The following is a 27,326-nucleotide window of genomic DNA, read 5'->3' as shown; positions in this document are numbered from 1 at the left end:
CATCAATCCCATACAAGCCCGCAACTGCTAAACTCAACTCTATACCTAGAGTGCAGGTATACACACACATGCACACACACACAAAACCCACAGACAATCAAAGAAACAAAAAACACAAACTACCCTTAAGTGTTAGAAAAAATCTCGCTGATAAAACTACTACAGATATAGCTGGAAGCACTCTCATAGTCTCCTTCCTTCTCCAGCAGGAAAAATAAAAATACATTATGCAAACTTCTAGTGTCTTTGGTGTAAGGGTGAAGAGGATGAAAAGAGGGCATTATTAGAAAGTTAAGAAAAAAATACATTAACAGTTTAAATGGAAGGGGCATACTGTTTCAGAACTAACTATATTTTGGAAATAGCAAACAAGTGGCAGATCTTACTGATGGATCAGAATTTCTTCCCATCTCCACTTCTGTATTCTACAATACTTGAGGACTAAAATTTTCGGTAACAGCCAAAATTTAGATGTGTCTCTTAGTTTCCTCCCCAAAGGTTGGCCTGCTAACTCTTACTAAATTCATGGTCTTGAGTAGCAAAAATCAGGAGAGTCTTTGGCTTTACACAAATTTTGCTAGCCTTTCCACACCCTAAATGTCTACAGGTTTACTGTTTTCTACAGTTGGTTTCCTACCGTCTTCTCCCAAGCTCCATTTTCTGGCTTCTAGATGTCATCAGCAGTGGTGATTCTGAGAGGAAGGTATAGGTGGAAGACATGCACTAGGAACACCAAAAAACGGGAAACTGGCCCATTCAAAGTTGGGCAGTAGTAATGAGAAGTGAGAATGCTCACCCTGACACCTCTGTCTGTCTCATCAAGTCAGGAGAGCTCACAACATGGTATTTTCAGGAGAGATTTGGGTTTGGGTGAGATCAAGGAAGTGAAAGAATGGGAGATTTTTTGAAGACATAGTGAATGGCAGCATTATGAACAGAGTTAGGAAGCATCAATTTTGCATACCAAAAACAGTTAATAAAAAAGGAACTACAACTGTCTCACATTTTCTTTTTTAAAAAATTTAACCCTTGACTCAATTCTTTTAAATTTTCTTAGCCAGTATCTTCTTGTCTGAAAATATAGTTCAACTTCAACCCAGCCCCTTTCAATAATTGCAAATTCTGAATTAATGAAGATTTAGTGATTTGTGACCTCATCTATATGAAGGTTGAGGGAAAATAAGGACAGACCAGTCACAGGACACTAACTGTTGAGCTGAAAAATGGTAGGCATAAAAGGGAAGACAAAAAATACATAGGTGTGTTTGTGCATGTGTTACATATATATGTCACCAGATGGACTGGGCCCAACTACACAAAAGGGGAAAAAAAGCTTTATCACAGCAAATCTGTCAAAACCTGTAGACCTCACAAGTATCTACCACGGAGGATATTTTGTTTATTCTGATCAAGTCAAAGTCAACTTTGAAAGAGAACTGACAAATGCAAATGTCAAACCCCAGTGGTTTTTACGGTTTACTTTGAGGAGCCTATAGGGCAGGACCCACAGAGTCATTTGAAGATAGGTGTGCTCTGGTATCTGCCATAATGTTGAAATATGCGTAACTCATCAACACTTGATATAGATATTGGCAAAATGACCCTTTTGGTACTTTAAAAAATATTACAACATCACAGAATCTTCATTCTGAAAGCAATCATTAAGATGACCTAATTCAGTCTCCTCATCTGTAAGGATGAAGAAATTTCAAGGCTGAAAGGGGGATTTAAACAACATGTAAAAAGTGGAAAGAACATAAATGAAATCTCTTATTTAAAAGCAGAGATTAAAGAGAATCAAATCAAAGAGAATCAAAACCTTTTAAAAACAAAAGTGTCCTTTAGCTTCATTTTTTACATGGAAAATCATAAATTATATCCTCTCCCTCTTGCAGAAGAGGACTTACACCACGTCAAATTAGGTCTTTTCTAAAATACACACTTATTCCTGCAGGCAGACACACTATCATACTGTTCTTTTCTTTTACATTCATTTCTAAATCCCATCATCTAACTGAAGTGTTTTCACAAAGCTTCACAAAATTGCTGTGGCTCGGCAAGTTAAGCATGTTTATTAATCCTCACCTCAAAAATACCTGCCTTCTAGAAAAAAAGTTAGAGGTAGCAGAATCTAACTGTAAAGTGATCTTTCTTCTAGAAATTAGAAAATAGAGGTGGATAGTCTGGAACTCCCATTGTTTCCAAGACCCTCAAAAAGAGGAGATACTAGCTGTTTAGAACAAAATATGCATGGAGTGGATTAGGACCTGCATTATCAAACAATGCCAGCAGTGCTGGTTCTTACCAGTGCTCCTTGGAAGGTAGGCTACATGTCAGAACCAAAAGAAATATGGAATATATATTTTAGAGATAACCTAAAGTACGCCCTAAGGAACACTAATGGCATTTCAACATCCTTACTCAAGCAAGAAGAAAAGGGGTAATATTGTAAACAACCGTAAATTTACCCAGCATGTCTTCCATGTGTATTGAGAGTCAGCTTGTATGTCAGGGAGGATGAGAGGGGACAACCTGATATCACTCATTTGATAGAGGAGAAAACTTATATCCTGAGGGATTCAATGGCTTGTATGGTCCTTCAGACAAGGGACAATTTCCATTTAGAGACTGTTCTTCTGCAAAGCTATTTGGTCCATAGACACTAGACTAGGAAGGAGAGTTGATGCCAGCCAGATATTTCTTGCAGTATTATTTAATACAGTGACTTTCTGGCTAATAAGGTTTTGATGCTCCAGAACCCAATCCAACAAGTATACTGACAAAACCATTTCTAAGCAGCAAAGCTATTGCCACTATTCCTATGCAAACTCCACTAATGGGAAACCCCTTATATGTCCAGTTTGAAGCACCTGTTGGCTATCTACCACAATGAGAAAATTCTGAGTTACAATACGTTGATTTATTTATTCACACTCTCTAGCCCAGTCCCTCTCTATCATCTCCCTCCTTCTTCCTCCCCTCCTTCCTCCCCCCTACCACAGTGGTATTATACAGCAGGGGTCAGCAAAGTTCTCTGTAAAGGGCCAGACAATAAACAGTTTAGGCTTTTTTGTCTCTGCCACTGTAGAACAAAAGTAGCCAGAGACAATCCATAAATGAATGGGTTTGGCTGTGTTTCAATAAAACTATTTACAAAAACAGGCAGGCGGTGGGCCACATATGGCTCACAGGGCTGTAGTTTGTCAACCCCTGGTTTACAGTAGCAGTTCTCAAACTTTAGCCTGCATCAGAATCACCTACAGAACTCGGTCATACACAGATTTCTGGGCCCCATGCTTAAAGTTTCTGATTCAGCAGATCTGTAATGGGGCCTGAGATTTTGCATTTTTAATAAGTTCCCAAATGATGCTGATGCTGCTCGTTCAGGGTCCACACTTCGAAAACCACTGCTATAGAATAATGGTCTACGCTGCACTCAGTGAAGGCTGAAATGTAATGAACAGCTGAGAAAGTGGAAACTACATGCCGTAGACTTGACTGCCAATTTTACAGAATATTTCATATGAAGACTTACTGTTAAGTGCCATAATATTATCTGTTCCTGGATGATGAAAATTTATTCCCATGCGTCCTAAAAAATAAAGTAATTTTACTTTAAGCACAAGGCATGCTTAATATAATCATAAATACATTGTACAATATGAACATTACAAAAAACTAAAACAGATTAATCTATAACAATGCTATCAAAGGCCACAGCAGTTAAAACAGTTTTGAATCAAGTCACAAAACATACACGTGAAAAATCTTAAAACAAAGCTAAAGTCTCAATAACAACAAAGAAATAAAACAAAACAAAAAAGAAGCTTCCATTATAATAGGAAAATTTAACGCATTTCCCACATTCCAATTTAAACATGCCAACTCCCTGGATTAAGCATTTTATTTAAACAATTTATACTGCCCTTCAAATTCAAGCAGCAAAATAATGAATTCAAAGAAGTATATAAACTTGAAGCTTAGAGGGAATTAAAAGATAAAGGTTTCATGGTGGCTCAAAAATGCAACATAATGATCAGAATGGCGACCAGAAGAAAGATGTAAAATTTATATAACAGATATAGTGGGGGACAATGACCGGCCTAAAAATTTAGGGTTCTTGTGCTGCCCCTACCACTCATTAGTTATACGACCTTGGGCATAATGCTTGTGTCCAGACCTTTGTCCTTATAGTAACAGGGGGCTGGCTGCTTGTTTTGTCTGCCTCCAAACGAACAATCATTTTTACATTTTTAAAGAGTTGTAAAAACAAACACAGAAATTAAAAAACAAAGAATAATGTGCAACAGAAACTATATGGCCCACAGGCCTAAAGTATTTACTCTCTGGCCCTTTACAGATGGTGCTTGCCAGCCTCCGTTCTATAAGATGACAAGTCTGAATAAGATGTTTCAACTAATAGCCTCCAGGTTTAAGAGCAGAAGATGTATTAATTACTTGGGAAAAAGGAAGATGTATTAATTATTTGTGATTTACTTATCATATTCTGAGGTATTCAAACTAAACAATAAACAACCAGTCACTGGAAAGTCTGCCTAAAAAACCCAATCACTGCCGAGCAGAATTTAAGGAAATGGCACATTGAGAGGGTCTTTCAATCTTGACCTAGGAATATTCAGATATGGGTGTTGTTCCTATAAACTAGGGATGTTCCCTAAACGTTCTCAGAATAATACGGGTTATCAAGAAATCCAAGCAAGCCCAAATTTAGCTCATTCAACTTCTTTTATTTCCTGTGCTACAATCATTTATGGTAAAGAATTATGTAGTTTACAAGCACTATACCAAATAATAGTTTTTATATGTTTCTGGAACTACTTATGTTCCCTAACGTTAAGGGGTGCCCCTCTCTGTAGTCCTCTAGAAGCTGGATCCTTTTTGTACTCTTTCCATCAGGTCTTGGGACTTTTCAACCTGGAAAGATGAAACTGAAAGGAAGCTCAGTAGTTTTCTAATTATCATCCTCTATCCTACACCGATAACTTCCAATTCAGTCTTTCTAAAGATGCGGCAAAACAAGAGCCTTAGGCAATGTTTTGTAGATGAAGGCATCACTACTTGCTGAAAAGCAGAAAATTTTTTTGCCTTTCCTGGTATCCTTCCTAATTCTGTTGGCCTCTTTGACTTTAATGATCTCTAGATCAAGATCATCAACCAAAGATTTTATAAGAAACTCTAGTTCAATGTCAGAACCATCAGAACCAGTTACTTAAATGTAATATAATTTTTTCCCAAATTCTTTTTAGTAAACCACTTATGGCTTCTTTAAGCTACTTTCTCTACCTCTTCAAAAATTAATGTTTAGATTATAAAATACAATATATTTTCATTGGAGAAAAATTAGACAATACAGAAAAATGAAGAAAACAAGATCACCAATCAAAGACAAGCTCTGCTAACATTCTGATTTATAGCCTGCCAGTTTAGGGAGTATATATGTATAAAGGTTTCTTTCCTAACATTAGGTTTATTTTATAATATTTTAAAAATTTAATATATGGTATGCCTTAAGTTTTAGTTATTATGGAATTTTGAAGGAGAGAGAAAATACCAACAGCAAAAGAAAAACTGACTCCAAATTCAGATGAGGCCATTTCTTTTTTCTTCCTTTTGTCCAACAAATACTGCTGTTTAATCAGCTGTGAAAATAGAAATCAAGTGTGTGACATCTGGTGATTTTTGTTAATGCAGTCTGGTGCTGCCAGCGTGACATTTTGTCACCTGTCCACGGTCTGCTATTTTTAAATTGTTCTTGTCAGCTAGCTATCTTTTAAGTATAGCGTAAAATATAAGGTTTCGAAAACTGGAAGGCATACTTAGTTTTACTGAGTTAAACGATGCTGTGGAAATCTGAGACCGTGTCCCACTTTCCCCACTGCACAAGGCCTGATAAATGGGGGTGGGAGAGGATGGAGGGGGAGGTTGGAGAATAGGGTTACATATGGCTATTCAGACTCTAAAAATCACAGTCTCATAAGCTCAATTCATATTCATATTTAAGATGTCAGTTATAAAAAATTGCCTCTACTGTTATTCAAAGTTTCAGAGTCAAACTAAACCCATACTTTTATATGTCCAAAATAAAAACTGTTATTTTTATTAATTCGTAACCAATTATGAAAGTCACCTCTTCACTTCTGCAATTCCTTATGAGATAGGGAGCAACTAATCTTTCTCTAATCATCCCCACATGTTCTAAAAAGTCAAGTCCTTTGGAGACCTTTACATAACAGAATGTGAGTGCTGTGTTCTAGAAAATGTTATGAGACAATGCATATTCTACTAGATTCTATTTCCTACTAATTTTCTCTATAAAGTTGAAGAGACAGTTCCTCAGAAAAAGTATCTACAAGGTACAATAATGTGATATGTAAGAATACAATAAAATGGTGTTTCAAATTCCTTTTAAGGAAAAATTATGAAAGTATGGTACTATAATATTCGAAATGTGTTCCAAAGAACCACGAAGCAAAAAAGGTGAGCTTTGACCTGAGGTCAAATCCTTGTTTCTTTGCATACCAGTTGTGAATAATTTTTGGTATGTTATCAATTCCTTTGTGCCTACATTGCCTCATTTCAGTCTGTACTCTAGAACAATTAAATCAGAATTTCCAGAGGTAGTGCCCAGGATTAAAGAACCCTTTATCTTTTTCTTACTCTCAGGTGATTATAGTGCTATATTGAAAGGATCACTGGGCAAATTAATGGGAATTACCTATAAAAACAAAATCACTCAACTTCTATCTGTTGTCTTCCCTTTTGTGTAGAAGAGGAACAATGACTTCTTGCTAACTTCGAACCTGTGCCCTAACAGTTTCTGGAATCTGCAAACTTTTATACAAGGCAGACGGATATGGGCCAAAGGGAGGTAGTACAAAATTAGAACCGGAGTAATAATTCAAGTACGTAATGAGACTGTATATTTTTCTAAATAAACTAAATGGAATGAAGGTGCACTTTTTCTAAAACAAGGTGACCTCAACCTTCCACAAAAGGGACCAATTTTCTGAAAGGCTCTATAATACTAAATTTAAATTATGATGAATAAAGAAAAATGCCTCTATAATACCAAAGGGATGGCATTATTTCTTCCAAGTTTCTGTCAATTTAAATGTTTTAAAGCACTATTATCAGAGGATAGCTGCTATTTTTTCCCAGATTCAGTATACATTTGAAAAACAAACCCTTTGATATCAGTTCTCAACCGACACCTGCTCTTTTCATTTTTCAAATTTCAGTTCCATGAATGGTGAAGGAAGAGAAAATTCAAATATACAAAAATGTTTCATCAGGCACTACCCCCAAGTGCCCAGCCAAGCCTACTCTTCTGTTATAACAGGGAGACTACACAGGATGAGAGAAGGATGATTCCTTCCTGTTTTTTGCCAAGGACTGTGCTATATTGTACTACCCCAGCCAGGCAATGGGACCTTGCTTCATAATGTCACCTACCCTGCCCAATGCACTGTGTTGGGTTTTCCCTATTATTCTTCTCTCTCATCACTTTGTCCTCTTTGAATAATAATCCCAAGAGACGGTATGAATAATCAAACCTTACGTCCCTGGGTTTTCAGAGGGGTTCCCCAGTGGCTAGGTGAACCCTCATCATTGGTAGCAAGTCGGGGGACAGCTGTAAGGAGGGTGCAGGGAGGAACATTTTCCCCTTTCCTAATCCTAACTCTCCTGATGCCAGAAATCCCCCTAATCCTCATAATCATGAGGAGAGTTGGCTTTCCCTGAATCCACTAGAAAAGAGGGCAGAGGACAATTCTTCCCACCCAGGCCTCACTCATACCTCTACTGACCCAAGAATTTCTGTACTTAGAAAAGAAATAAGGGATAGTTTTCATTAGTTCATCACCCTTCTCAAAACCCTCCTTCTCATTTCCTGGAGACATTTTCTCAAATGAACGACAGGAGAAGTCATACCTAAGGTATGGTAAGAGACAACAGGTAATTATTAAAATGTTATTCTGCTACAATCAAGAACTGTAGTTTGAGATCTAAGAAGCCCCCCCAAAATTAGTTTTTATTTTACTTAAATTAAGTTTTGTTTAAATAAGGGTCCTGTGATCTGAGCAGCATTGCAGAAGACATTCCTCAGGGTTCTGTGAAGAAAGCTCAGTTTGACTTTTTCTCTACATTACTTGACATTTTTAACATGGGGAGGAGGTTTTTTTTAATTTTTAAAATTTTAAAATTTCCTACAAACATCTTTAAGGCTGACCTAGTATAGGTAGAAATATGATTGGAAAACTGTTAAAGCTCTTTACTAAAACAAGTTTTATTACTTCCTAAACTTCCTATTCTGTCATTTCTCCCACTAACCCTTTTTCTGCCTGAATCAAGAGAACAGTTGAATAAAGGGATTTCTTATGGAATACATTTATACGATGAAATATCACTGTGAACTTATTTTCACCATGTTCACTTTAAGTACATCATGAAGTACTTTTATTTTTCATGAATGTGATATTCTACTTTATTATACTTTCTTTACACTATTCAGGTATAAAATTTTGTAAAGCCAACAAAACTTAGGAGGATTATTTTTCTTTCTCCTTTAGGTGGTTTTTGATAATGACAGAATGTTTATCCTTCAATAATCACTACTTATATCTATGGCAAATACACAATTTTGACAACTTGCATTCGAAAGCTTTCAACACTTAGCTGCAGTCTAGCTGGAAGGAAGTAAATACTGTAGGGATATAAAGGTTTACTTTATTACCCAGGCCAGGCAGTAGGCACACCACTACCACTGCTGGTAAAAAAATCACAGATAACCTCTGAGCAGTTTCTAGTGTCAGGGACTTTATCTCACCTTCACACCCACTCTATGAAGTAGGTGCTTTATTTTAATGATGAAGACACTAAGGCTTTGAAGAGGCTAACTAATTTATCTAGATCAATAGCCAACTAAAGGCAGAACCAGAATTCAAACCCAGGTTTGAATGACTGCAAAGTCAGAAAGGCTGAGTTGAAATTTCATTTCCTATACAGAGAATATAAAATGTCTGGAAGAATATTAATAAAAATAATAATCTTTGTTATCTCTAGGTAGTAAGTCTCAGGTGGTTTTTTCACTTTCCTTTTTGTCTTTTTATGTACTACTTGAATTTCTTACCAAGAGCAAGAATGTATTATTTTCTAAAGAAAACCTAAATCCATAGAAAAACACCAAAACAAATAAGCACACAAAAAACCAATGACTCTCTAACTTGAATTTTAAGACCCTCAAAATAATGTTCAAGTAAAACAAGAGGATATTAAAGCTAGGAGGAAGAACAGGATGGATAGGGGGAAGTGTTTCTGGACAGATTCATACAGAAGCCATGTGGTAGTTCCCCTATCCTACTACCTTTCTCTTAAAGCTCAATTCACCTAGACATTTACATCTTTTGAGCCAGAGACCCTCTCTATGAATTTACCTTAAGAAAAAGCTACATGCAAGAACTAATCCATGGCAGCATTACCTATAATGGTGAAAAAGCTGGAAACAACCTAAGAGTCCAAAGTTAAGGTCTATCAATAAATTATAAAGACAAGGTAAAAACATAATGTTTATTATATGGAAAATTTTTTAAAATATACATCATGACAATGTTTCTTTTATTTTTAAATTATCTTTTAATTATTATAATTTGCTCCATTTTTTAAAATCAAATATTACTGAAAATCTTTCCCTTAAAACGCTAGCATCATAATTATGTTTTTAGAAGTAGTAAGGATCAAACACATGGTGCCATAAACCAAATGTAAAAGTCTCCCAGCTGCAAAAGGGAAGCCTGAAGTTCAAACACCCTAACCAGGGGACAATAACAGGGTGAGGTAATTGACCATGGGAAGTAGTCCATTCATAGGAAATCAATGTGGGTGGTTGTAACCATACTCAGGCTGTAAAAAAGTACATGTTAAGTGCCTTCCAACTTATTAGGACATATTATATCTATAAGTACAATTCAGAAGGCTTTTATAGATGAAACCTCACATTTGCAAGTGTAGTGGAGAAATTTATGCAGAGGTAGTTGGACGTAAAATAAAAAAGGGGCCATCACAAGTAGAATAAGGTATTTACATTATCCCATAGTGAGGTACCCTCCTTACACTTTGACAGTGCTACTCTCAACAGGGCAGAACAGCTCCTGCTTAATCAATATTCACAAAATTCTAGAAAATTATTTTACAGACTATAATCTAAGATCCTTTCATAATCTTTTATTGCTAGAAGAATACAGACCAAGATAAAACAGGTATGCATAAAGAACAAGGACTGAATATTTTAGAATAATTAGGATGGGCTTACAGCTGTTCGAGGTAGAGAAGGAAGACAAATGTAGCCTTAGAAGATACTAAAAACACAAAACAGTCTGTGAATATTGTTTTTCTTTTTTAAACACCATTCTCACTTCTAAGTGAAATTACCATGTACCTAATCTTTACTGAAGAAAGATGTGGTAACAGTGACTAAATATAACAATGACGAAATGAGAGGCCTTTTTTCCTACTTCTGAAGGCCTTAAAATATAGCTTTTCTCAAAATCTTTTATTTTCTTCATAGCCTGTTAACTACTTTCTTTTCACTGGAAATTGAGGAAAGCAGCAGAAAATCATGAGTATGACAAGAAAATGATGAAATAGATTTTTGGTGTGGCATGAGGAAATGACTATCAGGTTCACAGTCAGTCATACCCTATATAAGAGCTTGAAGAGAACCAGAGGGGATCAAATTCCTCACAACTCTAGAGGACATAAGGGTTCGTATAAGACAGGCATCCTTGTGGCTAACGCTTCCAGTTTTCAGATAGTTAGTCTCTAAACCCAAGTACAGTGGCTATTTCCACAGAAAATTTCCATTTCAGTATCTTAAAATATCACAGGGCCCTGGAAAAGTCCTATACCGCATAATAAGAACTATCTGTAATCATGAATGTAACATCAGCCTCTATCCTGAATTTACATGGGCTCTAAATATAGGAAGTCCTAATACAGCTGACCTTGGGACTTTCTGCCTTATATTTAACCCAAAACATTTTCCTTGTGTTTAGCCTTAGAGAATGCAAAGGGTCACTGTCTGCTCTTAAGTCTGTGTAGCGATATTTCCTACACTAGGAAAGTGATTGTATTTTAATAAAATGAAACCCTTTTCTACAAAGTTTTCTGAAGTAGTCTTTGGAGATTAAATCTCATACTTCCTTGCAGTATACTTGGACTTAAATGAATTATCCAGGTTCAGCTAAACATTTCAAATACACAAAGCCCAAAAAACTTGGCTGCTGGTCTCATGCTATAAACCACGACCTCAGCTACCCAACACATGCTTCTGCCAGACATTATGATTAAAGCAAACAACCTTGATTATGGTAGGTAGCTGAACCCAGGTTTAAAAAAAAATCAACTTTAAATACATTCCACAATGCTTTACAGAAGCAAACAAAAACAAACAAACAAAAAAGAAACAAAAACAAAACCACAATTATTAAAAAGCTGATTTTTGTTTAAAACACCAAGCAAGGAATGGACATATGAATATTCCTAACCTGCAAAATGATTCCTCCACATTATATCAGCGAAACTCATTGGTGGGCCACTGGGAGGGTAGTGTTTACCTTTCAGAGGCTCATGATCAGTCCTTATCATATCCATTAAGGAGTTCTCCAACGAGTGCAAGTTAAAAGTGTCATAGGGCCTACTCCGGTCCTAAAAATAAAAACAGAACAAGACAATACATAAAATTACTTCATAAAATTAATAATCATATCATTTGCTTCTTGCCACGGATTGATGACATGAATCAAAATTCCAGGTAGTTTTAATAACACATTCTTTTCATTAAGAATAATGACTTGGGGGCTTCCCTGGTGGCGCAGTGGTTGAGAATCTGCCTGCCAATGCAAGGGACACGGGTTCGAGCCCTGGTCTGGGAAGATCCCACATGCCGCGGAGCAACTAGGCCCGTGAGCCACAACTACTGAGCCTGCGCGTCTGGAGCCTGTGCTCCGCAACAAGAGAGGCCGCGATAGTGAGAGGCCCGCGCACCGCGATGAAGAGTGGCCCCCGCTTGCCACAACTAGACAAAGCCCTCGCACAGAAACGAAGACCCAACACAGCCAAAACTAAATAAATAATTAAATAAATTTAAAAAAAAAAAAAAAGAATAATGACTTGGCAACATTAAGTTTAATACGAGTTTCCATAATTAATTAAATTGTATCCTTTACCCTAAAAAAGTAAATTCAAAAGGAAGAGTCAAGTGAATTGGTTTTGCCCTCCACCCTTCACCCCCTCCCTCTACTATCAACTGAATATTCTATTCAAATGAATAGAGATCTTTTTTTTTCCCCTAGAGGAAGACCATAACTAAGAACTCTCAGTCTACAAACAGAATCACTTCCCTGAAAAATCAAAAGGTGACTGTAGTTTCAATGTAATTTCATTGGGTATCTTTAATAATTATTACTGATAAGTTCCATACATTAGATACACTTTATAAAAATTAAAATGTGTCCAAAGTACTAAAACTACCTTTTGAAAAGCACTCACATGAAAAAAAACTTTAACCCAAGGTAGTGTGATTTCATGATGTTAGATTCAAAAACATTTTGAAAACAGAGAGCTAACACAAACTAAGTGAAGAAGAAAATTGTTCTACTGCATTTCACTGAAGCCCATGGGAGACCATCACCTACAAATTATTTTTAGTAGTCTGAGCCTAAAAGGAAATGCAGTTCATGGCCTAACTTAATACTATAGAACAGCAGATTTAGTTTGCTTTTGCTAAAGAAAAGCAATACAGTCATAAACATCAACAACCACACCAAATCAAACCACAGCAATGAGAGATTATTTTCAGGGTCTTGAAAAGTTTATCCAGTTTTGCAAATGACCACTTATCCTCCCCTATGAGCAACAGAATAACAAAATGACTGCCTTGATGAGCAAAAAGGGATACAACAGGTAAAAATCTCAGCTACAGTGATCATTTTCTAGTTTAAGTCTTAAAATCTTGGGAGGCTGTTTTCTTCCGGCTTCTGGAAAGCATGGCTGTATATCCATCCAGGGAGGCAGAAAGGAAGGTGGCATTTCCTCAGCTCTGAGCATAGAGGAGGAACCCAGAGGGTTACTGAATGAATGAATGCAGTAAGTTTGGACGCAGGTCCGAAGAAGAGCCCTGAACTGAGAACCAGAACGCAAGAGTGCTAGAAATACAGTCAATTAGGAGCTTTTGGGTACCTCATGATCTCTAGTCTGTGCCTGAAATTCCTCCCTTTATACAAATGAAAGGATTGAGCTAGATTATTTATAACATCCCTTCCAATAGTATACTTTTTTTTTTTTTTTAACTCACACATGAGGAGTAGGGGTGGAGGGCACAGATGTTATCAAATGCCACAGAGAGATATTCCATTTTTACAAGCCTTTAACGCACAAGTGTAGGGCTGGGCCCTGGTGATTCAGAGAAGAATGTTATAACCTAGTCCCTGCTTTTAAGTAACTGGTAGAGGGAGACATAACCAATTAAAATAAGAGTATGACAGGTGTTTTAACAAAGGAATGTATACAATACAATAAAAACTAAGTCATATCTATTTCTTAAAGAACATATATTTGTGTGTGTATAATAAATTTTTTTAAAAATCACATTCTGTAAAATCCTAGGTGTCTTGAATCTGGACCTGTCATTTAACCAGGCGTGAGGCTTGTCTTAGTCATTCTCGATGTCTTCGGTATTCTCATTGGTAAAATGGGATCTTTCTTACCTGTGAGGATTAGGGTGAAATTACTTAAGTATTCATTTTACTCACATTATGTTTGACAAAAAGCAAGTGCTCAACATTTCTTTCTTTACTGCTGCCCCCCAACTCCTTTCTACCCATTTTTTTTCCTCCACCCCATTTTTTTTCCTTTTTAACTAACACTCAGCAGTTACCTATCTCTACTGATGGGTAAGAAGGAGACATGGAATATTTTCTTTGGTTCTCCATTTTGGTCTCTATATAACTGAAGAAGGTCTTTCCTTTTGCCTTTAGGGTCTTGCCGCTGATCATTTGTTTTGCTTTGGGTTCAAGTTATCAGTGGAAACTCCAATTACTTACGGAGTAAAGCTGAATTTCCAGAAATGCAAGTTTGTACCCGTAAGAATGAGTATCACATTCTTTGTCCAAAGAAAAAGCCAGAGGTAAAAAAGTGTGCTGATGAGTAGTCAGAATGACAGCCTATTTCTGGCACTGACAATCCCAGAATGTGTCTAAGTGCCTTCTATCATACATATCCACACTTCTAACTAGAACCCTGCAGAAGTGGGACTATTTCCAAAAAGGCTGATGAGGTGAAGGAACTATAAAAAAAAGGCTGTTTGGAACTATAAAAAAAACTATAGTTTTTTATAAAACTATAAAAAAATCTGGCTGATTTTAGTATCTTTCCAGCCAGAACAGTTTATTTTTTTCATTTAATTCTTGATATTATCCTTCAAGGTGGAAAATAACATACTCCTTTTACACAAGGAAGGTAAGGTTCAGAGAAGATTCAAACGTGGATCTGACCTCCAAGCCAATATCTAAGGAGTATAAAAATCTGTCCAAAGAAGTTAATCCAATCCATATAGGACAGTAAATGAAAGCCCTATAGAAGCATAGCATTGCATCTAATTATCAATGAAATAAACTTCCTGGCAAGGTGGTAGTGAGTTCCTGTCAGAAGACTAACAGATATTAGATGACTACCTGTCAGGAAAATTGCAGGGGGTATTTGGAGGGGATTCATGTAATTGAAGTGGTTCCCAAACCTGTCAGACTGTTAAAATCACATGTAGAATGGTTAAAATGCAGGTCCCTGGGCTCTGGCTAAAACCAACTTAATTGTAATTTTAAAAGAAATTAATGTCCTGGTGATTCTTATGACTGGCTAGATTCTCGAGAGCCACTGGACTGGATGATTCTTCAAGTTAAGCCTTTACATTCATGAATCTGATCATAAAAATGGGACAGTAAAGTGAGGGGAGAGACTAGATAGCAGCAGGAAATAAACAAGCCCGGCCACTTTGCCAAGGGTCAGCTTTGCAGTCTTCCAATTGATTGTGGGTGAGAGAAGCAGGTGGTGGCCTAGTTTTTAAAAGCACAAACTTTGAAATCAGACATCTAATTTTCAAATTCTGGCTCTGCCACTTGCTGGCATGTCACTCTGAACAAGTTTCTAAGCCTTGATTATCTACATTTATAAAATGGGGGTGATAATAATTCTCTTTTTATGGTTGTTTTCAGCGCTATATGACAAACGTACAAGGGGTCTGTACTGTGGTGGCTACTGGAATATTAGGGAAAACACAAAGAGACTTCTGTGATGCCACCTCAGACTACTGGAACATAGATTTTAGAACCCAGAGGTTCATGGATGCTAACCTAACAGGGTTCACTAGTGCTCAGCAGATGAAACATGTGAAATGCACAATAGAATTTGCACAGGCTTCTTAACTGAACAAACTTCAATAAGTACTGAGAGACTTATTTTCTCACTAAAATTAATTCTATCTATGCTTCATCAATTTATATTTGCATACGATTCATCCTTCTTAGTTTTGTAAGTAGTCAATGTTGCTGAAATAACTGATTAACTGGCAAGAAAAAACAAAAAAGACAGAAAAACTAAAACATCTGCAGTGAAAGTCAACAGAAATTATGCATAGAGAAAACAAGTCCGCAATTTATCATTTAACAGCAAAGGTTACAAGTGGCAAATAATCATTTAAGGTCTTTCTTTTTCATAAGTTTTGTTTCCAGGTATAGGGAATAACAAATAAGGAAAACATCTTTTAAGTGTGTTTTGAACAAGCAAACACATCAGGAAGTATTAGAACATGTATAAATAATGCTTCCTATTATTGACTCTTCTCTGGAGATAACGAAGGACGGATGTCATCAGTCAGATGTACACAAAGGCAGCCACCCCCACTATATAGTTCATTAGGCCTGCTTTCCTTCTTCCCCTAGCTTGACTTAATATTTATAAATTTATCAAGTACTTAATATGTGCCTGGCGCTGTTCTAAGAATGCTAAATGTATTCCCTCACAACTCTATGAGGTAGGTAACTTTTATCCCCGTTTTATAAATCAAGCAATAAAATCTTGAAGAGATAAGTAACTGGCTCAAGGTTACAAGGCTAGTAAGAGGCAGAGCCAGGACTCAGCTAAATCCAGACTGTGCTCTTAAGGACTCCCCGTGTACTGCTTCCTTGACTTCCTCCTACTCCCTTCACCTTAAATGCTTTTCACAAACACCCACTTCAGCCTCATACTGACACAATCAGAGACAGGACTCTTTGATCCCACCCTTCCACACAGGCAACCTAACCCTCACTTGCCCTTGGTCAATGACCCTTGTTCTACTGACAACCAGTTAAATTCAAGTAGTTGCTTGATCTACCCTCCAGGACAGCCCCAGGCCTGCCTCTACCAGCCCTCACCTGCCTTTTTCTTGGGAGAGAAATCCAGGACCCTCTTCTACCCTTTCTGGATTATCCCCAGACATTTCCTCTCCTAGAGATATAAGGTCAAAGCTGCAAGGAGCCAAGAACATCTGAAAAAAAAAAAAAAGCAGCTCTGGAACCAAATGATAAAATTAATCATGGTTATATAACTGCTCAAAGTCACAAAGCCGGTCAGAAATCAGGATGTGAACCCAGGTCTGTGACTTTCAAGTCCACACCAGTAATGCTCCAATGCTCTACACTGATCAGTTGCCGTGTGTCCCATGAACAATGGGGACTTGGCTGGGAACAAAGGGGCACAGACAAGATCAAAACTCAAAAGGAGGACAGATGTTTGAAAGGGTTAGCAAAGGATAAATGGGGTTGTGAAATGATACAGAAAAAAAAGAGGAGGAATTCCTGAAGGAAGGTTTTTCTATTTATCATATGGCTCCAATATATGTACATACGGATAAAACATTTCAAAGTTAAGTGTATTCAACCCATAAAAGAGAATTAACCCACAAAACTAGTCATTCCTGAATTTCTACCCTATTGCTTTTATTTTCTAACTAGTTTACATTACTTGAAACTATCTCAATTCCCCACCTACACTATAAACACTGTTTAAGGGTAATGAATATTCTTTATCTATTTTTAAATGGATATTTAATTACATAATTAAAATATGAACGTATTCTTCTCAAACACACACACACACACACACAAAGAACATTACAGAAAAAGCAAAAGTCTCCAATCCTCCTGCCTTCTTGCACTCTCTTCAGACCACTATATACATTTGGCACATATTCTTTCAGATGTTAAAAAAAAAAAAAAAAAATATATATATATATATATACAGACACACACATACATATATATATATATATATATATATATATGGACACAGACACACATATACATAGAAAATATATATTGTTTTATGTTTTTTCCTAAATGTAAAAATATGCATACTGTTCTGCAACTTGCTTTCTTTGACCAAAATTGTGCTTCTGAGGTAAGGTCCCTTTTAATATATGTTCTTGCCTCTCCCCCACCCAACTATACACACATGCCTCCTACAGGGTAAATGCATAGTGAGTATGTTAAAAGAACAAAGTAATCATCTCAGTGTATATTCTATAAAATAATTTCTGATTTTGAGATTTCTTTCCTATCCCCCAATTTCCTCAAAATTTCTGTTCTGCTCCTTTAATTGCATCTCTTCCATGCTTGGTCTATTTTGGCACAATCGTTTCCTGATCCCTGGTTTCTATGAAGGACACCACTACTAATGAAACATAAGGATCTATAGAACCTGCCAGCCCTGAGTAAAAATCAAAGAGGCAATATATCCAAAAGATCAACATGTAGTGAGTTCAAGCTCAGAATATGCTTAAGAGTACCAGAAAGAACAGACAAAACATTTAATAACAAATACTATATAAGGGCAGGAAACAGTTAGATGACTAGTAATATAAAATTTCTATGTATCACAAAGTAGAAGTCTAGGAATTTATAGCTCTAAACCAATTACTGCTGTTATTTGTCAGAACCTATCAAAAGCATGAGGTTCCTGTATCAAACTGAACTTTACTATAGTACCGAGCAGCTTGACAAACATTTGCCCGAAGATTAAAACCTTTCCCAAATAAAAGAAAATCAATGTCGCTAACCTATGGGGAAGAGAAAAAAAAAACTTTTCAAATGCAGATTTTCATCCCATCTTCAGTAGGTAGCAAGTCCTTCAGTCAATGGTAAATTTTAACCAGCCCAAATGAGACTATCATATTTGTAGCTCTCTGGAAAACGTGATTGTAGACTCTCCTTCAGTCCCTTAATAGCAAGCAAATGCTCCTTATAGCCAACCTAAAGTCCTTACAAAGTTGAACTCTCTCTTGCTTTTCTGTCTTCAGAAAAAAAAAAAAAATTGATCAGCACCTGCTATGAATTTTAATATTTTTTAACATTATTGTTAAACCCAGTCTTCCATGAAAGAAATTCTCAAGAATTTAGAGGATATAGCCATACACAAAGAAATCATGACTCTCATCTTTTTCTTCATGAGAATGACTTCCAATCACTTTAAACTTTTTATCAGATCATATTTTTCCTTGCTGTATAACAGCAAATGAAGCTAAGGTTCTTGAGAAGTTTTTAAGAAAGCAAAAAATAGTTTGACCTGCTCTGATGCTCAAAAATTAGATGAGCATGACAACTTGAGGCACGACCCAGCAATTTCACATAGTCTCTTCCCGCTTCATGCCACCTCCAATCTTCCTTCACAGCTCTTCTCAATTGTTTGCCACACAGGTCCGATAAGAGGCCCAGTTTATCAAACACAGGGAAACATGGCTCTTGGAATCTTATTCACCTGAAATGACCTTCATACTGAGGCCAGATCTAGCTGGGTGAATGCTGAAGGGGTCAACTGGACAAAAAGTACAAATGCCTATTGCTACCACTTCTGACCGTGGTAAACAGTTCAGAGCTAAGTACACATGCACTTTTTTTTTTTTAACATTTATTATTTATTTATTTATTGTGGCACGCAGGCTCCAGGGTGTGTGGGCTCTATAGTTGTGGCACGCGGGTTCCAGAGCGCCTGAGCTCTGTAGTTGCGGCACGTGGTTTCTCTAGTTGAGGCGCGTGGGCTTAGTTGCCCCGCAGCATGTGGGATCTTAGTTACCTGACCAGGCATCGAACCTGCGTCCCCTGCACTGGAAGGCAGATTCTTTACCACTGGACACCAGGGAAGCCCCCATACGCACTTTTATTTATTTATTTATATAAATTTATTTATTTTATTTATTTATTTTTGGCCGCAGTGGGTCTTTGTTGCTGTGCATGGGCTTTCTCTAGTTGCGGCGAGCAGGGGTTACTCTTCGTTGCAGTGTGCGGGCTTCTCATTGCGGTGGCTTCTTTTGTTGCAGAGCACGGGCTCTAGGCACACGGGCTTCAGTAGTTGTGGCACGTGGGCTCAGTAGTGGCTCACAGGCTCTGGAGTGTAGGCTTAGTAGTTGTGGCTCACGGGCTTAGTTACTCCATGGCATGTGGGATCTTCCTGGACCAGGGCTTGAACCCGTGTCCCCTGCATTGGCAGGCGGATTCTTAACCACTGCGTCACCAGGGAAGCCCCCCATATGCACTTTTAAGAGGAGTGATTATACAGTTTAGCAGTGTGTGAGGTAAAAGGCAGAAAGCCAGACCCAGGATGGACTCAGAAAGGGAAAACAGTAACTACAGGGGTCAAAAGAGCAGGTTCCAAGGACTACAAAAAATTTAAGTTCCCCTTTCCTTGGTTATTGTGCATATGTGACCAGCTGGTGTTGCCCCCAAACTGTTAGGCATCAGAATATTATCCCAAGTAGCTTATTAGGTCCTGATTATTAGACATGATAACGTAGGAAGAGCTTGACCTTCACGACCAAAACCTATCTTAGAACATTATGCAAAGGTACATAGGGTTCCTCATATTGTTTTCTTTTTACTGATCATAAATGTCAAAATCCTTCCACAAAACTGCCCACTTCTAGGTGTAGTTGGACTCTACTGGTGATCCCCTCCCCAATATCTTAACCCCAGATAGTTAGCAATAATGCCTGACATCCTCAATAAACTGTAACTTCCATGGGAGCAGAGATATATCTTATTTCTCCATATTTCCATCACCCAGTAGAGGGCCTGGCATATAACAGGCATTCAGTAAATGCTTCCTTTGCATTTAAAATCATCGTCCTGATGGTTTCATACTGTAAGATTTTCATTTAAAACTAACAAAGAACTGCGCACCTATTAGAATGGCTAAAATCCCAAACAAAAAACCCTGACAATTCCAAATGCTGACTAGGATGTGGAACAACCAGAACTCTCATAAATTGGTGGTGGGAATGTAAAATGGTACTGCCACTTTGGAAAAACAATTTGGGATTTAATTATAAAGTTAAACATACACTTAACAATACAACCTAGCAACCTCACTCCTAAGAACTTACCTAAGGTAAATAAAAACACATGTCCATACAAAAATCTTTGCACAAATGTTTATAAAAACTTCATAAAACAACTTTATTCGTATTTTCCAAAAACTGGAAACTACGCAAATGCCCATCAACTGGTGACCAGATAAAACAAATTGTGGTACATCCATATGATTGAATATTATTCAGCAATAAAAAAAATGAGCTACTGATATGCTATAACATGGATGAACCTTAAAAATACTATGATAAGTGAAAGAAGCCAGTCACAAAGAATCTCATGTTGTATAATTCCAATTATATGAGATGTCCAAAATAGGCAAATTATCCAGAGACAGAAAGTAGATTGGTCATAGCCTAGGGCTAGGAAAGCAGGAGGGAAATGGGGAGTGAAACCTAATGGGTACAGGTTTCTTTTGGGGATGAGGAAAATGTTCTAAAATTAGATAGTAATGACTGACACACACTTTGTAAATATACTAAAAGCCACCGCATTGTATACTTTAAAAGGGTGAATGAATTTCATGGTATGTGCATTATATCTCAATAAAGCTATTATTTAAAGAAAGAAAAAAGCTTTCCTAAGGTTTTAATAGGAACTATGATTCTACCTACAAATCATCTACTTTAGTTACAGGACATGAGACCTAATAACTTTCTTGAGCTATAATTGAAGGAAGGCAAAGTCTTGACTCCAGTTGTTCCATTCAGGAGCCACTGAAGGATCCAGATAATTAAACCTAAACCACATAGTAGTAAAGTTCAAAAGGCAACCGTACAGCCAGTAAATAACTGGCAAATAACTAATGCCATCCATCATCACAATATGTATCATTTATATTTCTAAGGATGTCTGTAATATTCCTCCAGAGACCTACAAGCAGTTATTAGCTATATTAACCACAAACAGCATCTTTTCATGTCATCTATTGTTTCTGATGAGTTTTTCTTAATCCCAGAGATTCCTGTCTTATAGTGATGTACTCTGTCCTTCAGAGACCCAGATCATCCCATTTATAACCTTTTAAAAATGACATGCTCCAGGGACTTCCCTGGTGGTCCAGTGGTTAAGAATCCACCTTCCGGGCTTCCCTGGTAGCGCAGTGGTTGAGAATCTGCCTGCTAATGCAGGGGACACGGGTTCGAGCCCTGGTCTGGGAAGATCCCACATGCCACGGAGCAACTAGGCCCGTGAGCCACAACTACTGAGCCTGCACGTCTGGAGCCTGTGCTCCGCAACAACAGAGGCCGCGACAGTGAGAGGCCCACGCACCGCGATGAAGAGTGGTCCCCGCTTGCCGCAACTAGAGAAAGCCCTCGCACAGAAACGAAGACCCAACACAGCCAAAAATAAATAAATTAATTAATTTATTTTTTAAAAAAAGAAAAAAAAAGAATCCACCTTCCAATGCAGGGGATGCGGGTTTGATCCCTGGTCAGGAAACTAAGATCCCACATGCTGCGGGGCAACTAAGCCCCGTGCGCCACAACTACTGAGCCCGCATGCCACAAACTACAGAGCCCACACGCTCTGGAGCCCGCGCACCACAACAAGAGAGAAGTCCATGCGCCACAATGAAAGATCCCACGTGCTGCAACGAAGATCCCGCAACTAAGACCCAACGCAGCCAAAAATAAAATTAAAACTTAAAATACAGAAAAAGCTTAAAAAAAAAAAAAGAATGATATGCTCCAGCATCTACCTAAAGGCACTACTAGACTTCAAAAGATACCCTATATCCATAAACACCAAAGTATGCCCTGCTGCTATTCATTTCAACTGTTGTTTGGCTTCAATGGTTAGGTGAGGCAACACAGCAGAATTCGCAGATTCACCAGAATGTGAGGGGCTGCAATGTGAACGCTTCTGCTGTAGCCCCCTGTTATCCTTTGATCCCTGTATTTAAAAACTGATCAGCAAAACACAGCTGCTTTTATGCAAACAGTCCTATGGCAATGAAAGCAATAAAGTAACAACTCTGCCAGTTTGGGCTAGCACCTGTTGAGGGTTCTTTCCACTTCAGAAACCAACAGATGATGCCGTGCTCAGCATACACACAGATTAAGAGCTATGGAATATAGCTTTTCACTGTCACTCCCTGGCCACCACTGGAGAGGTCACCAATGTGCTGTGTGTTTATTTTTTAAGCAAGGAACGTGGTGAGTACCAAAAAAATTCACTCCACGTTGATGGACTGGAACCAGAGAAAGAGAAGTATGATTTTTTTCTCAGTTTCCAAACCCCTCTCTTCTAATGGAAGGGAAAACAAACAAAACACAAACCACAAAAAACCCTGCTTTGTATATTTTACCACAATAAAAAAAATCATCAACAAATAAAATATTTACACAGAACCAGAACATTTAAAGCTACCATGCATAAGGTAACATTATATTATTAAGCTATATTAATAAATTATTAAGCTATGTTAATCTTTTCTATTATCGTCACTATATTAAAAAACAAAATAATTGTTGAATTCCCTACATTATATAAAGCAATCTCAAAAAAGTTATTGCTAAGACCATATCTATGTCATGTTATATTGTTATGTTTTGCTGTTTTTTCTCTACTTCAGTATGCATTTAAAGAATTCTAATACAAAATACTGGAGGGAAAAAAAAACAAACCCTGCTTCTCAAGTTCATTGTACAATCTCATCCAATTCCAGATGAGACCAATAATAAAAACAGACTGAGTAACCAAACAAATATAATAGGATAGTATGGTCAAAAGCCCTGTCTTAACCATTTTTAAAGCTTTATTCTTTCTGAATTTGAACAGGCTTACTCCCCCTTTATGCCCAACTGTCTCTGACACAAGATAATGTTGGTTTATAAAAATAGCTGCCAATCTGCCTCTGGAGAGAGGGAAACGGCTGGGTATACTGTTTTTCATAATAAGCCTTGTAGAATTTATTCGGTCATAGCTACCATATAACAGATAATTAATATATGCCAGACTCTGTGCTGAGTACTTTACGTGCATTATTTTATTTAACCTTTACAACTGTCCTATGAGATAGATATTATAATCTCTATTTTACAGATGAGGAAACTAAATCTTAAATTCAGTTCTTAATACAAATCAGGTAATCCTTGAAGAAGGCTAACCACACACAAATCATTTGTTATGTAAGAATTCCAGGAAGAAAAGAAGATCTATAAACCCTTAGCCTAATCTTCCATTTAAATGTTACCACATTTAAGGTGAACACGTTAAAGTACCTAAAATGCAAAGCATCTACATTTATTAAAATATTTGGTATTTGGAAGGTTAAAAAAATTTAGCTCAAAATGAAGCCTGTATCATTCTAGTCACGCTACTTTAAGGTACTTTAGAGATTATACAGTAAAATGCAATAATTTAGATTAAGGGAAGTTCAAGCAGAATTTCCAAAATATCTACATCACAGAATATTTCTTAGAAGAACAGCTTTCTTTATCACTTTCAAATGTTAGTGCTAACAAGATTTTGCCAAGTGTGCTGAGGGCTGTTTTACTCTTTCTTCATTTATTCCGCATATATTTATTGAAAACTTTAATATGCCAAGCATTAAAGATTAAAAGGTTAAGTGAGGCATACATAGTCTGTCCATAAGCCAGCTGTCTAGTTTACAGATAATTACTATATAATGAGGTAAAGGCAGTGACAGAGCTATGCACTTAGAATTATGGGAGCACAAATGACAGAGAGATCAAATATGCTTCCAGAAAAGGAAGGCCAGAGGCACAGAGACTTGCATGAACACCTGGGTCCAACTTCCTCAAGAAATTTGGAAGGACCCTAGAAGAGATTCTTCAAAGGAAATATACACTATAGGCTATAAGTAGATTAAGATTTGTTTGTAAATACTATTAACATTAAGGATGTAGCTTAGGAAACCATTTCTCCAGGACAGTATCAGGTTAATTTGTGTGTGAATGTGCCGAATTTCAGAATAATATTCTACCACAAAAGAGTCCAACTTTATTTTAAAGACTTTTTTGGTGTGGCCTTAAATCTTTTCCCTGGTAGTCAAATTTGGGGATCTGGAGGGGAATATTACCATTATCTGTTAAGTTAGATCTGCAAATATTCATTCTCCAGCATACTAAGGCAACAAATAATCTGATTTCCTCTTATTACCTTTTATTTATAGAGTACTTTACATCTCCAAAAGCATTTTCATACACCTTTGCTCATCTGAACCTCATTAGGGTGTTTTGTTTTGTTTTGTTTGGGCTGCGTTGGGTCTTCGTTGCTGCACACGGGCTTCCTTTAGTTGTGTCGAGTGGGAGCTGCTCTTCGTTGTGGTGCGTGGGCTTCTCATTGCGGTGGCTTCTCTTGTTGCAGAGCACGGGCTCTAGGCACGCGGGCTTCAGTAGTTGTGGCACACGGGCTCTAGAGAGCAGGCTCAGTAGTTGTGGCGCACGGGCTTAGTTGCTCCGCAGCATGTGGGATCGCCCCGGACCAGGGCTTGAACCCGTGTCCCCTGCATTGGCAGGCAGATTCTTAACCACTGCGCCACCAGGGAAGCCCTAGGGTGTTCTTTTGAGGCTTACTTAGCATGCCCTATTCCACTTCAACATATCCCAGAACCTTTCTCTTCTTATTAAACCAGCAACAGGGCTAACAAAAACTCCTGTAATTAAATAATAGCAGAACTGATTGATACTGGCTATGTGCCCAGTACAGTTTTAAACACTTTACATGTTTCATCTCATTTCTTCCTCATAAGAGTCTGTGGTGGTAAATACTATTATTATCTCATTTTAGGAAAAAACTGAGGCAAAAAGATAACAAACAGAAAGTATCTGAGACAGGAGTCAAACCCAGGCAATTCTGGGCCTTAAAACCATTGTGCTCTTCTGCATGGAGGTGGATAATCATTCCTAGTTAATAATTCTCATTTCTGTTATTATCTAACCATTATTTTTCTACCATTCCTGGTGTGGTGTGTGTGTGTGAAAAAGAGTTGTATGGTAACTACTTATTGAGATATTATTGTTTCTTATTCATTAAGCTGAACCCCATAGAAACAAGGGGAAAGCAAAAACATGAATAATTCTAAAGTGGTTTTTTTTTCTGCCTGTAATTTTAAATCTCTCTCCCACATCTAATAGAGGGCTGGAAAAACCCTAACATTTTACTTCAATTTGTGTTTCAAACACTATTTTGAGGAAACTGTTTACTTAAGTGAAAAAATTTCACTTAATTTGCTTTTGAAAAATAATTAAAGTAGGACCTCCTTTTAAGGTATAGCTATTTGGAGGTTCTTAAACTGACCCAACTTACAAAAATTAATTTTATTCCCAAAATCTTGTGGGAATTTTACTTCATAAAAAGTGAGGTATCAATGTAAAAAAATTTACATATGGACATAAATATATAACCATAAATACATGTTTATGTATGAGAACATATATATTACTCTTTCCATAAACCTTTACTGTCACTAGAATATGTCACAGCTTCTGGAGACAGAAAAAAGAACAAGCAAGAGGACTGGCTATGTTCTGACTATCCTCATTCAATGAGACTATGGGGTATATACAATATTCCAAAAGCAAAGACTCAAAAGAGGGATTTCAAGGCACAATTTGAGAAAGGAAAAAGGAGACAAAAGCCAAGAAGAAATAAAAAGGAAAAAGCAGATAGAACTCACTATTCTTACAATGGTATACACAAGATAATCAGTCTTGGGAACTCCCTGGCAATCCAGTAGTTAGGACTCAGTGCTTTCACTGCCAAGGCCAAGGTGCAATCCCTGGTCAGGGAATTAAGATCCCGCAAGCCATGCAGTGCAGCCAAAAAAAAAAAAAAAAGTCTTTTCACTGGGATGACCAGTGGCAGCCAGAATAACACTGCTGCTCTGAAGTTGGACAGAAGTAAAAATTCGTAAATCACAGCACATTGATAAGCACTCACATTTCAATAGAAATGGACAAGCTACTTAACCTCCCTGTGAATCAGTTTCCTCATAGGAAAAATGGTGATAACACTAATACCCACCTTACATGGATGCTATGAAGATATTTGCAAAGCACTTAGTACGTTATGCAGCATAACGTAGCACCAAGTAAGTGTGAAATAAATAAAATAAACAAATGAATACCATTCGTCCCTGTCATCACGCAAGGACGTGAAGGTGCTCATATACCACAGTATGGAAGTTCTGAATGAACCTCAATTTCTTTTTCATGAAGTAAAAGTAAGGCATGATTTACAAGTTGCAAACTACGGAATTATGAAAGAGGCAAGTGGCAAATAAATTGTATTCAAGTGGAACTGAATGCACAAGAAAAATCTACAGCAATTATTTTGAAATAATAGAAGACAGGAAAGCTGCTGGAGAACAAAAGAAAGAAGGGAAAATATTATATGTATGTACCCACACACACCCCTCCCCTCACACACATACACTTTAAGGAGTAATACCTAAACTACTGAACAATCTGTAATCACTTGGAAAAACTGTAGGTATGAACAAAACTTCAACAGATATACGGTGCTTTTAAAAATACTTTTCATTTGAATAATTTTGTGATTTTGTTGACAACTCACCTACCCTTTATAAAAACAATTTCATTCAAAATGTAAACATAAGAGAGGGGGGACTTCCCTGGTGGCACAGTGGTTAAGAATCCACCTGCCAATGCAGGGGACACGGGTTCAAGCCCTGGTCCAGGAAGATCCCACATGCCACGGAGCAACTAAGCCCGTGCGCCACAACTACTGAGCCTGCACTCTAGAGCCTGCAAGCCACAACTACTAAGCCGGCGTGCCACAACTACTGAAGCCCGCGCACCTAGAGCCCGTGCTCCGCAGCAAGAGAAGCCACCACAATGAGAAGCCCGCACATCACAAAAAACA

The 27,326-nt window shown here is 37.4% G+C and overlaps 1 protein-coding gene across 8 annotated transcripts in view; it reads right to left on the bottom strand.

The window, feature by feature from the left end:
- CPEB3 (cytoplasmic polyadenylation element binding protein 3) overlaps positions 1-27,326 on the bottom strand; it is a 205,746-nt gene that overhangs the window by 124,822 nt on the left and 53,598 nt on the right. For 7 of the 8 annotated variants that reach the window (XM_059900380.1, XM_059900373.1, XM_059900377.1 and 4 more), the window contains 2 exons: positions 11,562-11,721; positions 3,536-3,592 (listed from right to left, as the gene is read on the bottom strand). In XM_059900380.1, the coding sequence (XP_059756363.1) occupies positions 3,536-3,592; positions 11,562-11,721 (217 nt within the window). The remainder of the gene's footprint in view (positions 1-3,535; positions 3,593-11,561; positions 11,722-27,326) is intronic. The other variant, XM_059900374.1, reaches the window with a different exon arrangement.

The sequence above is a fragment of the Balaenoptera ricei genome, chromosome 16 (assembly GCF_028023285.1).
Source record: "Balaenoptera ricei isolate mBalRic1 chromosome 16, mBalRic1.hap2, whole genome shotgun sequence".
Classification (NCBI taxonomy): Eukaryota; Metazoa; Chordata; class Mammalia; order Artiodactyla; family Balaenopteridae; genus Balaenoptera; species Balaenoptera ricei.
The sequence above is the reverse complement of the archived record's forward strand: the minus strand, read 5'-3'. Positions and strand labels throughout refer to the sequence as shown.